Here is a 13,252-nt window from a genome sequence, read left to right as displayed (position 1 = left end):
CAACTAAAGAATCATAGACTCATAGAATGGTTTGGGATGGAAGGAGACATTGAAGATCAACTAGTCCAACCCCCCTGCCATGGGCAGGGACATCCTCAACTCAATCAGGTTGCTCAGAGCCCCGGCCAACCTGACCTTGAATGTTTCCAGGGATGGGGCACCTACCACCTCTCTAGCCAACTTCTTCCAGTGTTTCACCAGCCTCCTCATAAAACATTTCTTCCTTACATCTAGTTTGAATCTACCCTCTCTTAGTTTAAAACTATCACCCCTTTTCCTATCACTACAGGCCCTCCCAAAAAGTCTGTCCCCATTTTTCTTATCAGCCCCCTTTAAGTATTGAAAGGCCACTATAAGGTCTGCCAGAGACAACCCCAGCTCTCAGCCTGCCCTCACAGGAGAGGTGCTCCAGCCCTTGATCATCTCCTTGTCCTTACGCTGGGCCCCAGAGCTGGACGCAGGGCTGCAGAGGGGGTCTCACCGGAGGGGAGCAGAGCCCCCTCCCTCGCCCTGCTGGCCACGCTGCTGGTGATGCAGCCCAGGGTATGGTTGGCTTTCTGGGCTGCGAGTGCACATTGCCAGGTCACGTCCAGCTTTTCACCCACCAGTCCCCCAAGCCCTTCTCCTCAGGGCTGCTCTGAATGAATCCCTTCACCCCGCAGCCTGCACTGATACCAGAGGCTTCCCCGACCCACACGCAGGACCTTGCTCTTGGCCCTGTTGAACCTCACGAGGTTCACATGGGCCCACATCTCAAGCTTGTCCAGGTCCCCCTGGATGGCATCCTGTCCCTCAGGCATCTCAACTGCACCACTCATCTTGGTGTCATCTGCAAATGTACTGAGAGTGCGCTGGATCCCACAGTCTATGTCATTGACGAAGATATTAAGCAGTACCAGTTATCCAGCCAGACCGACGGTTAATGCCGAGAAAATCAGAGCGTTACCCCAAAAGATGACGCTGCCAGCAAGCTGCTGCCTTGGTCACACCTCCCAGCTTCTGGCTGTGGTGTTTGGAGGGGGAGATTTCTTTCTGCTAATGAGATGATCCTTGAATATCATAAGTGAGCAGGAAGTAAAACATAGGGATGTGAAAAAGTAAAAATAAACCCATCTATAAATAACCCCTCTCCGGCAGCACTGGGCAGCATGGCATCGTAAAGCCCCTTCCAGGGACGGGCAGCTGCTTCCGGCATGCTGACAGGAAAATGGAGATTTCTTTAACAGCTACAAGAAATTGCTCACTTCTTGGTGGGAAAAATGTCCTCAAGAGACCACCTCTGGGCACCCAGAAGAAAAGGGGCCTCTTTGCACACAGCCGATTCAGCCCCAGGGATGCACGCTGGGAGGATTGGGCAAGGAAATCTGGACATCCTGGATTTTTATCTGTAATTACCCCACCAGACAGCTGGGACTGATTTTCTCTCACTCCAAGCAGAGTTTGGTTTAAGGTTACTCCTGTAAACCCACGGGGAGAAGTTGAGTCCCTTCAGAAAAATCCTGTTTGAAGAGCAATGCTCTCGCCTGTGTGGGGTCACCAGTCTCCCTCCTCCCTTAGTGCCACATCCTGCACCATTTCCACTATCCTTGACCATTCCCAGTCCAGCACACACCACATCGTCCTCTTCCCAGACTCATTCCCTACAACATCTGAGCAGGAGCTCCCATCTGTGCCATGGCAGAAGAGTCCCCAGAGCTGTTATATCCCTTAGGAAGGACCTGCCTATCCCAAGAAAGCAGGGCCAGATAAGGAAACAGGCATGGGATGGAGACCTCCACATGGCAAGAAGGCTTTTACCCACAGGAGATGGTCAGAGATGTCCCAAGAAGCCCCCAGAAATGTTCAACCAAGGATGAACCAGACAAGGATGGCAGGCAGGAGGGCAAGGGAGCATCCCTGCGCTGTCGCTCCAGGAAACGCCAGGGATGCTTTGCCCTGATTGCCCCAGAGGTGCCTCCTGCGGAAGCACCAGCAGAACAGAGCCCCACAGACAGCCTCAAAGGGGAATAAATTGTGTCTGGAAATCACCTCTGGGCTGAGGCATGTTCACTCATGTAGTCTGGGCTTCCCAAAAATACCTTGAGACTGAGCTGAGTCCCCATCTGACACCCCCCTCGGCTTTCCTTTATCCTCATGGCCAGCCCAGCACCAGCACCGGACACGAGCTGATCACACCCCAGAAATCCCAGCAGGAGAAAATCAAACAGGTTTCCAGTTGCAGTTAAAAAAATAGCATGATGTTGATTCAAACTTCGAAGAATACAGACAAAAGCAGGTTGCCAGTTGTAGGCAAAGAGCAAAGCAATGCTTGGAGACATTTCAAGCACAGGTTATATTTAGGGCAGCCAAGAAAGCTGTACTTTGACCTTAAAAAAAGGACTGAGTACAGATGGGTAGAAAAGCAAGCTGAGCAGCACGCTTCACAGACCTCACATTAATGCATCAAGCTGCTGCACCGCACATATTTATTTTGTCAAACTGTCAAAAACGGCACCTTTATGGTTTTATATAAAGAGGTATTAGAATAGAAAACACTTTGTAGCTAAAAAAAAAAATTAATATATTGCCCAGGATTTGATATTGAATATCATTTTAAAAGAGAGCAAATAGAGGCTGCAAAGGGATCGCGGAAAAGAGCGGGACAGAGAAGCTACATCTTCCTCTGGGTAGAGCCAGCAACATGGTGTAACACATGGATGAGGTCTCTGACGCATCGATCTATACATGTGTTTTCATGCTTTTCAAAAAGCTTTTGGCCTGAAGCTAGCTAATAGATGAAGATATGCAAAGCTGCTGAATTTTCCCAGATGACTATTTTTTGGTTTAAAATAAAAAGCATATTTTTTCCAGTCCCCAGCTGGGAAGAGCCAGTCTTTGGTTGGTGTCACCCTGTCTCTGGAGGATGCATCTCCCGAGCCAAATGCAATCCATGAACCTACCAGAGCAGGGATGTCATGGCATAAGAAGTCACAAATTTGGGTTAAAATCCTTTGCTGTTAAGCAAGAAGGGGAGCAGAGCAAAGTTCCCACCCCAGCACCCGCAGAACTGTCCCAGCTGGAACCAGGAGGTGCTGCTTTCAAAGGGACATTAGGAAAGGATGATGCAATATTTCATCGCTAATGGCTGTTGGAAGCATTGCCATTTCAGCACAGGCTTTTTGAAACATTGCCAGGAAGAGGCTGGAAATTCAATCTCTTGGGGAAACTTCTCTGAGAGAAGGTAACCCATGGTGGGATGCAAAGCAGCACCACATCAAGCCCCGTGGCTGAATACATGGTCTAGAGGTGAGGGAAATAACTGAATACTCAGAAATAAATGTTTTTCACATGACAACAGCTGCTCTGGGAGCAGCTGCAGCCTTCCTGCCTTGAGCCCAGCAGGGATTTTGTGATTGCCCACCCATGCAAGGAGTACGCTGGGATGCTCAGTGCTGCCTCAGCACAGGTGCTCGGTGCTGCGTTTCCCACCAGGCACGTGGGTGACAGCAGGTACATGGGAATTCCTTGAGACCAAGGCAGCTCTGGAGATGTTTGAGATTGTTTGGAAGACTCCAAATCCCAAGTTGCTCTCCAATCAGCTGCAGTAAACCTCCTCCAGCAGTCTCATCCCTGCTGTGATGTCCCCAAGCATCACCAGCTGCCCAGCACGCAGCTCTCCAAGCCCCCAACCTCCCTTCCCTGGCTCCATCCCAAACTCACTCCTATTAGTCCCGTACCCAGTTTGGGGTGTAATAGAGACAATAGCTTTGGGAAAGGAAGGAAATACTCCAGGAGACCGTGACTTATCTTGCAAGGTCTCCCACCTCCTCAGGAGAGAGGAGATGCCGTGGATGGGCTCCAGACCTGTGGAATACCAGCCTTCATGCACGCACCCCGTTTTCCCACCTCTGCTGCCCTTCTGGCTGTTTCACAGGCCATTGGACCTAACACCTTCACCCTGCTGAGCCTTCAGACACCTGTTTTCACAGCACCCAGTTGTTCACAAAACCTGGTGTTCATGTGACCAGCTGCTTTATGCAATTAGAGGCTTTTCCACGCTGTGGCAGTGCTCAAGCAGGATCCAGACCCCACCACCCACCCGACCAGGGCACCATGCAAAATAAACCCCCTAACTCCAGGACAGAAATTGCCAATCCCACCAGGTTACATCCCTCCTGGTTAAAACAACTCATTCTTATCTCTGGTTAAACCATACCTGTCTCATACTTCACTTCTACAGGAGATAAATGGACCCACTTAGATGGGTTTGCTATCTACTTTGCAGCGTAAAACACAGCAGATGGAGACCATCCCTTTGCTAGGGCAGGGAGACATGGCCAGCCTCACCTCCCGATAACGTTTGACTGCAGGAAGGTGTTTCGGAAAGAAAAAATTATTCCAGCTGAGCACGCAATGTCCGGGTTTACCTGGTGATGATGGCAAGGTGGGGAGGGCTCATGCAGGCTCCCATGAAGAGCACCACATTCTCGTGCCGGGTCTGCCGGTATGCCATCACCTCCCTCTTGAAGGCTTTCAGCTGGTCCTCATTGTCCCGCTCGATGTCGATGAGGCGGATGGCCACCTCCCCATGCCAGCGCCCATGAAAGACCTGCCCAAAGCGGCCCTTGCCGATGAGCTCGCCGATCTCCAGTTGCTCGAAAGGGATGTCCCACTCCTGGAGGAAGATGCTGGTCTGGCTGGCCTTGCGGGGGAAGTTGCGTGCAGAGAGGAGTGAGAGGTTCATCTCTTCGAAGTCATCCTCGGACTCCTGTGCTTCCTCGGGGCCTTCCTCATTCTGTGGGGGGAGCCAAGGATGGTGAGCACAATAAAACAGCGGGGGGGAAACCGCAGCCAAGCAAGATAATGTGGACAAAACCCCACTAAGCCATGTACTGCTTGCTCAGACTCGGAGAAACTGGGTTCCAAAGGCAACCGGGCAGTTGCAGGTTATGCAAAGCCAGCAGAAACCCAGATTTTTGCAGGGAGACGTTCACTGAGCCCAGGGTTAAACATAAGCGTGTGGCACACCACAGCATTTAATTCATTTGCCTGAAAGCAGCCTTTCATCCTACCCTAGCCAAGCTGTGCTCTAATACCGACTTGCTCCCACCCTGGCACCCCCAGGTCTCCACACCCAGCCCCCCGTGATGGCTCTGACTCTTCCCTTGCTGCTCCATATTGGCTTTCTGCAGGATTTACAGTGCCCATGAAAAGCTGCATCCCTGTCCTCACCCTTCAGCCCTTCCCCTCCACCACATTTTTAATGCATCTCAGAAAAGCTCATAGAACTATAAACTTGAGGGTAAACATGAAGCCCATGAGGGTCCCTCTTCATGGGGTAGGGACACGGATGCCTGGGCAGGATCAGGACTGGCCATTAATTCAATTATCAGTAATTTCACTGCACAGATGCTAAGCTTATGTGGTTCCTGTGAAATGTGCCCCAAGATATGCATAAAATAAAAGCCCGTTAAGCACAGGAGCGAGCCCAGCCATCTCACCTCCGAGGTGGGCTCCACTTCAATTTGAAGCAATGGGTTTCCTTCCAGGCTGTTAAAAGAATTACTGAATTACTGCCGGGTAAAAACACAGTTAGGTGGGGAGCACAGGCAGGCATCGAGTCCTGCTTCCCACAGCATCGCTCTGCACCAGGACTAAAGAGATCAGGGAGGAGAAGTACCAGGCTCACTGATAATTTGGGAGAGCAATCCCTTCCCACCAACGCCCTGGCTGCCTCCATCCCTGGGGATGGCCCTGGGGGCTCACACAGGAGCAGGAGGATACAGGGGAGAAGCAATATTAATTGTTGCATTAATTAATGTTGGATAGGTGAAGTTCCAGGATGGATTTGGTGATTTGCACATGACCAGGTCTCCATCCTGTTGCTCAAAGCTCATGATGCAGAGAATGTACCATCACCATGTGACCTGGGAGGCATCACCCCCAGCTAACCCGGCGTAAGGGACAGATTTACACCCTCACAGCTTTTGACCACATCAAGGCAGCACCGAGGCATGCACTTATGGCATTTCTAGGGGTTTCTAAGATCAGAATTACCCTCCAACAAACACCAGCCAAAGCAACAAGCGTGACTGATTAGCAGCCAGAAAAGAAGAAAATGGGCGTTTCAATTAATTTTGAGAAGCAGAGGTTTCAAAGACCCTCCCTGCAGTAAGAACACCCAAATTTGCCTAGTTTCCCAGCTCCCTGGCCAGGAGCTCCTCTTTTTCTTCTCCACTACCACAGGACCTCCCACCATCAGGTCCACAACCAGGGTCTTGCTGCACCCAACAGTTAACAGGGAATTTGAGCTATTCTGTGGGGAAGGTCAGCTGTAGATCAGGTGGTTTTGAGCGTACTATATATTATAGATTATTATTATCAATAATAAAAATAACAGCATCCCCTCCCAGAGCCAGCAAGAATCACAGGAGAGGCATAACACCCCCCAGGCCACTTGGACACAGTGGTCCTATGCATCCTATCCCATTCAATTGCCACTAAAGAGCTATAAATCCCAGGGGAGACACTGGTGCATATATGAAAGGAGCCAACGCTGATATTTTAAGCAGTGCAGAAAGCCCAGGTAGATGCAGACGGGTCCTGCCACCCATCACGATGCATGGGTGGTTTGCAGGAGGAGCAGTCATCTCCTGCCTGATCTTTAACCCAGGCACGAATACCTGTCTCCAGACTATCTGAAGCACAGTCTGATGTTTAATCCAGCCAAGCCCGTGGCACCCTCAGCGGCTCCTGCAGGTTATTTTCAATGGGGTGAACAAGAGGAGAATCACAGATTCTGTGTATCGAAAGCTGTTCTCCCACAAAAGCCTGCCAGCCCTGTGCCTGATACCTTGCTTTAGGCAGGGAAGGAAGTTAAAAAAAAAAAAAAAAAAAAAAAAGCACACCACACCAGGCTTCAACTTTTTGACTTCACCACTTTGCCATTAATTTCCTGGCCGCCAGTCACCGGTGGGGACAGCAGCTCTGTCCCCATCCCTCCCATTGCCTCCCCAGAGGTGAGATCCACCGGACCCCCCAGCAGTTGCCAATGCAGTTTGAAGAGCGTGGGTGAGCCACACACAAACCACAGCCTGGAGCGAGACCCTATCTGTTAAACTCCTGGCTTGTAAAATCCTTCAAAAATGGCATTTGTAAAAAGGATCAGCAAGCAACTTTGAAATATAACATCGCTGCCAGGGCAGCACCGGCATGAGGACCTCGATGTGTGCTGGGATCAGCATAGCAGCTTGGACTCGACCTGCTGAGGAGAGCTGGTCCTAATGCCAATTAGATACTGCATTTCAAAAGTCATTTCAGTGCAAAGTTTATTGGACTTGAAAATATTACAGGTGGGACTGCAAGAACTACCTTTATTAAAACTATCTAAAAGACCCTGGTTCTCTGCTCATAATTTAGTAAAAGATTAATCTCTTGGGCTTTGGCTTCTCGGACTGAAAGTCATTTTTTTTTCTGATGGCAAAGCACTGAGCAGGTGCATTGCATTATAAATCAATCCCCTGTCCTCTCCTTTCAACCACTCTCCTCCCTGAGACACGAGCCAGAGCCGTCAGCTGCGTTAGGGCAGCAGGAGCATCAGGGCTCACCACGACCATCCACTCCAGCCTGCCCCAGAGGCATCCCTGAGCCCCACACTTGTCCTGCAAGGCCAGGGGAGCACCCATGGGTGCCAGGAGGAGGTGGGGTGCGGAGGATGCGCTGCTTGGGGAGGGTAAGGTGAAGCTAGCTGGGAGGAGGGGGAGGCACTCACATGGGGTTGGAGTTGACGGGGTGAAGGATCACCTGCGGGGCTCGGGTCGGCGTCTCGGGCACCACATCTGGGGAGAAGACAGAGGAGTGAGAGCGGGCTGGGACCCTTTCCAGTGCTGGGGGCACCCAGGGGAACTAACTCCCACCAAAAACCACCCTTCATCCCTAGGTCCAATTTAGTTACACCCTTAGCTACAGCTGGATATAACTTGGGGCCACCCAGCCCTGCAGCATCTTAGTAGTGCACAGTTCTGCAACGACAGACTGGTTTGGGGAAGAAATCCCACACTGGCACAACCCAGGGGTTGCACAAATCCAGTGGTTAGGAGAGCCGGCCATGCACCCACCGCCCTAAGGGATATCTCAGCACCCTGCGTTACGGAAGACTTTCAAAGAGATTTACCTGGGAAAATGAACTGCTGCTTGTACTTGTAGTAATGGGAAGCTGGAAAAAAGAAGAGGGGGGTCAGACACCGACCTGCAGAGCCCGATGCTGGAGAGATTCCAACTTGCGCCCAGTCCTGTACCATGAAACACCAGCCCCAGGTCCGGGTCCTCCCCTGCATGATCCAACCTCTCCCTCCTCCATCTCTCCAGAGGATGCCACCCATGACGGTACCTAGGGTGCCCAGGCTAAAAAAATTAAGACCTTGGCCCTTTAATGATCTGGCTGGATTATAACTTAATTTTTGCCACCATCAGCTACTGCTCTGTACCATTTTGAGTACTGGTGTCATCTGCAGAGCCACCGGTGGGATTCGGATGCCTGGTTGCCAGCAAAAGCCCATGGGGTTTGAGTGCTCAGCTCCCAACCAGCCTTTGGGAACGACTTGGCATCATGGAGATGCCAAGCTATGGATTTGCAGCTGCTGCCCGGTTTTGCCCAATCCAGCCCATCTAACTGTGCATTTTTGCCATGCTTCGTATACGTGTCCTTCCTGGGCTCCCTGCAGGCCTCCCGGCACACTGAAAGGAGCCAGCAGCTGTCAGCAGCCCCGGGAGCTGCTGCCCAAAGCCAGCACCGCAGAAGGACTCGGGGTGGTGGTCCCCTCCATCAGCTCCCTGTTGCCAGCAGGCAAAGCCCAAGGGCTGATTGGACTCATGCAGGCAGGCAGGTCATGGGTATGAAGCAAGACAATGCTGCTGAGGCCACCAAAGGTTGGCATCAGCTCAGAAGGCACCTTCTCCTTAACCTTCAAGATCCCAAAGATCGACCCTCATCTTCTCCTCTCCAGCTTCAAGACCCTAAAGACTGACCTCTGCTCTACAGCAGGACCTGAGCACCCCTGAGCCAAGATCAAAGGAGACTCAAAGATAATTCTGGCAGAAAAAGGTCACCGTGTTGCAATTTCTAAGCTCAAATCCTAATCCCCAAGATGACCATCTTGATGAGGCGAACCATAGAGAACTTCCCATGAGGGAAGATGAAAGTACAGTAAGTCCTGCTTTATGTCAGACTGGTTCCTATCCGCCACAGGGCTCTGCTCATCACAGGCACGAAAGCAGGGAGCAACCAGCCCCAGGAGCTGCTGGGGTGTCATCCTGCCCCACTCCATCCTTGCCAGCCAGGCAAACTGCACAGCACCAGCAGCACGGCTGGGTCCCCATGAGGAGATGCTATTGCCCACTATGGGGTTACTTCTGTGGTTTCTGCTTTAAACAACATGAAATGATGTCTCAAAAGACCTGCAGGAAGGTCTCTGCTCCAGAAGTGATGCATGATAGGGTCACCGAGCGCTGGACTCTCTGTCCCTCCCCCCCAGACCCAGGCAGGGTCCAGGGCTTGCCCAGCAAACAGTTTGGGGATGTTAATCGCTATGAGCCCGGCTATCATGCTGCCGAGACATCAGGATGCTTCAGCTCCAGCTGGACCACCACAAACTCAGTTACACCAGCACAGAAACCCACGCCGCACTCTCAGGTTTGCAGCCACACTGTGATTGTCCTCCCAGCACTCAGAGGCTCAAGGGCTGCAGCTGGCGAAATCCCGACCTGGGGAGCAGGAGAGGGAGCTGAGCCCCTGCTTGACAGACGGGTCACACCACTCCTTGGAGTGCTCAGTGCCTCCTCACAGCTCCTCCACTGTGTCCTCACACCCCTCAAGCATCCCACCTGAGCACCACTCCAGTGAGCTGGACTTGTGCACGGCTGCAGCTTCTCTGGGCACACCAGGACCTGTGTTGTTTGGTTGGTGGTTGATTTTTCTCCGGCTTCTAGAAATGTTTGTTATTGTGGTGATGGATCATGCCAGTCAACTCCCTCCTTGCCTCCCCCCCCCCTCCTCCTCCTCCTCCTCTCCAGCTGAAGGCTTGTCAAGACGAAGGGGAGGAATCACCACAGCTTGGCAGGATCAGCAGAGCACGAAGGTGCCAGTACAGTCTGGCTCCTCCGGAAAAGCAGTCCTGACCCTCCTTCCTACTGGACCAGTTTATTAACCCTAGGGGTTCTGAGATGCAGGAGGGACACCAACCTCCTGCTCTACTGTCACAGGCTCAAAGCCACAGACCAAGCAGGTATCACCAGCCCTGGGGCAGCCATAAGTGCTTCGGCATTTCGGAGAGGGGTCAGGTCCACAGGTCCCCATCCCCTCCCCTCCCCAGACCCTTTTTGGAAGTGGCTGGAGAGGCAGACGAGCCCCTCCATGCTGCCAGGAGTGATGCTGAGCTGTTCCCCTCCCGGAAGGGACCTTCCCTGGAGCAGCAGCATTGCCCCAAGGACATCCCAAAGGCAGCTGCACTGGGACATGCTTCAGCACGTCCTCAGGCCAGAAGAAGCGGTTTTGGACATTTAATGTAACTCTGTGTCCTGCAGCCACTGTGACCAAATTGCCTCTTCCATCATTCCTGAAGAGACTGAGCTCCAGGAGCAGATGAGTCCTAGGTACCCGGGCAAGACTCAGTGGGACAAGCCACGTCAGATACCCCCAGCATCAGCTGCTCCCCACTATCACACCACACATGCTGGCAACAAGCTTGTTGGAGGCCCATCACCCCAAAGGCACGATGAGGCTAACCCCGGTTACCCTCGTGGAGATGTAAGCCCTTGTTTCCCGTTTGCTGTTGAGGCAATGCAGCGGGCACAAGCCACAGAGAAGTCACGCTTGGAAAGGCTTCTGTAGCTTCAAGCACAGCAGGTTGCCCACAGAGGTTGTGCCGGCTCCATCCTTGGATGTTTTCAAGTCCAAAGCAGATCAAGCCTTGAGCTCTGCTTCAGGCAGGAGGTTTGACTAGACTCCCAAGCTCCCTCCCAACCTGAATTATCCTCAACTCATCTTTGCCGCTCATTTCTGCTTTCAGCTTTTCCCCATCCCGGTGTAAGTCCAGGCAAGCAAGCAGCTGGAGCAGACCCTTCCCCTGAGTACACCCCGGGGCATGAGCCCCTCCCGTGGGGCAGATGAGGAGGGGGGAGCTCACGGTACCTGGCAAGTTGAACTGCTTCTGCTGGCGCGGGCACTGTGGGGAGGGGTGCAGGGGGGACGGCGGTGTCGCGCTGGGTGGCAGCGGTGGAGCAGGTGAGGAGGGCGTGGAGGAGGTGGTGGAGGAGGGGTTGCTGCTGGAGTCTGGCTGGTAGGGCACTGGGATGTGGTCCTGCAGGACACGAGGAGGGAGAGAAGGAGTCAGTGAGAGCAGTGCCGGCCGATGCCACCCAAGGTGCTCCCAGTGCAGAGGACTCTGGGTGACAAGCAAGAGCTACACAGGCCATCCCAGTCCCCCATTTCCAAAAGCCCTAGAAAACAACCAGAGCCCCAGCCTGGCCTTCTCCAAAGCCATTTGTATTCACAGTTTGCACCAAGGCCATTTTACACCAGAAACAGGGCTCCTTTGGCAGCCTCTCCATGCTGCGCACCCACACCTGGGAGCTCCCCAAACCCTACCGTGTCTGCAGACCCGTGGCCACCAAGACCAGAGTTGGGGACCACATCCCTGGGGCTCGGTCCTTAGAGGCATCAAGGACCTGACAGCTTCTGCTGACCTCCTTTCAGCCAAAAACCCATGCCTCGCTCGGAGCAGGGGGCTGAGCTGAGGCAGATTTGAAAGGATCAACCAACACATCCCTTGCCCTTTGTTGACCATTGCTAATTGAGGCAAGGACGGCAGCTTTGGGTGTGCCTCTTCAGGGCACACTGCAATGGGTGAGAAAGGACCCCCTGGGAGCAAAAGGGGAGGAGAACCTGTCTGGATATCTTAGATCTGAAAGGAAAATTGAGGCCAGAATTTCCCGCTTTGCTTGTGACCTTGCTGCCCAAGCTGGTGATGCTTAACAGGGTCTGACTTTCAGCAGCACCAAGCGCTCCCATCTCCAGACATGAGCTCCTGTGGCAAGATCCCTCCAAGGTTAGAAAATCTGCATGCGCCCCCCAAGCAGGTAATTTTGTCCAAATAGATTAATCTTTAAATGAGCTCAGCTTTCCAGGAAATCCACATACGCTTTATATAGACCAACCTGACATGCACAACAATCTTGGCTAGGTAAATTGGTTTTTTAAACAACACTGAAGGCCACTAACAATAAGATTTCAATGGGATCCACAGCGAACAGAGGATCTACAGAAATGCTTTTAGAAACATCAAAGTAAGAAGGGGCCCCTGTTGCATAAAGCACATTTATAGAGGAAACTTCAACCTGAATGGGAGTGCTCAGGTCAAAGCCAAACACATACGTATATTTGTACACACATACACACACACACTGTGCATCACGGAGCTCTGGTGAGAGAAAAGCTACGAAAGGTGAAAAGACTGTGCGGCAGAGGCAGAAGGAGAAACAGGACTGATGCCCTTCACACCCAAAGCCTTCATCAGTAAGCTGAGTCACTTCCCCACTGCCCTCTAATAAAATGAAAACAAATCACTGGAAGGACAGGCACTAAAAAGTGCACTAACACATCTCTGTTTCTTCTGCATACCTGCAGTAGCTCTCCAACCTCAAAAAGGAATTTGCACCACCCCATAACAACAGATCAGAGCAGATCATTACACTAAAGGTACCCCAAGAGATTTAGGTTTAAAAACTGCATCCAAGAGAGCATCATCTGGTACCCAGCCTTTACCGACAGGCAGAAGATGCTGAGGCCCAGGAGGAGCTGGGGGGTCCTGCCAGGCTTTGATGTCCTGTTCCCCATCACACCAAGGATCTCCCTCCCTTTGAGCACTTCCAGCCTGCAAACACCCCACCCTGCACTACCTCCGGCCACCAGAGAGAAATTTTCCACTGAAGGCAACAGGCTCTAAATTTCATTAAAAATAACCCCATGCCAGTTTGATCGCTGTTAATGCAGGGCAGAAGCAAGAGAGCCAGGTGCACTGCCAGGTCTGACTTGACCAGCTTTGCCAGGGACACAATCAAATTCTGGGCTTGTTTTATCTGTAACAATAAATCTGTTATTTACAGAAGTCTCAGGTAGTAGCAGAGACCTCAAACCGCCTCAAATTCAGCTTACACCTGGAGACTGAGAGGCCACAATGGAGCAGGACTGGTGGGACACAGGCTATTTCGAAAGTGC

The 13,252-nt window shown here is 52.1% G+C and overlaps 1 protein-coding gene across 2 annotated transcripts in view; it reads right to left on the bottom strand.

The window, feature by feature from the left end:
- KSR2 (kinase suppressor of ras 2) overlaps nt 1-13,252 on the bottom strand; it is an 87,409-nt gene that overhangs the window by 28,413 nt on the left and 45,744 nt on the right. For both annotated transcript variants that reach the window (XM_056326477.1, XM_056326478.1), the window contains exons 11-15: nt 11,168-11,336; nt 8,153-8,194; nt 7,751-7,817; nt 5,481-5,529; nt 4,407-4,774 (exon numbers count right to left, since the gene is read on the bottom strand). In XM_056326477.1, coding sequence (XP_056182452.1) covers nt 4,407-4,774; nt 5,481-5,529; nt 7,751-7,817; nt 8,153-8,194; nt 11,168-11,336 — 695 coding nt within the window. The remainder of the gene's footprint in view (nt 1-4,406; nt 4,775-5,480; nt 5,530-7,750; nt 7,818-8,152; nt 8,195-11,167; nt 11,337-13,252) is intronic.

Source organism: Falco biarmicus, chromosome 1, assembly GCF_023638135.1.
Source record: "Falco biarmicus isolate bFalBia1 chromosome 1, bFalBia1.pri, whole genome shotgun sequence".
In the NCBI taxonomy this organism is placed as follows: Eukaryota; Metazoa; Chordata; class Aves; order Falconiformes; family Falconidae; genus Falco; species Falco biarmicus.
Note: the sequence above shows the minus strand (reverse complement) of the source record. Positions and strands in the feature narration are given on the sequence as shown.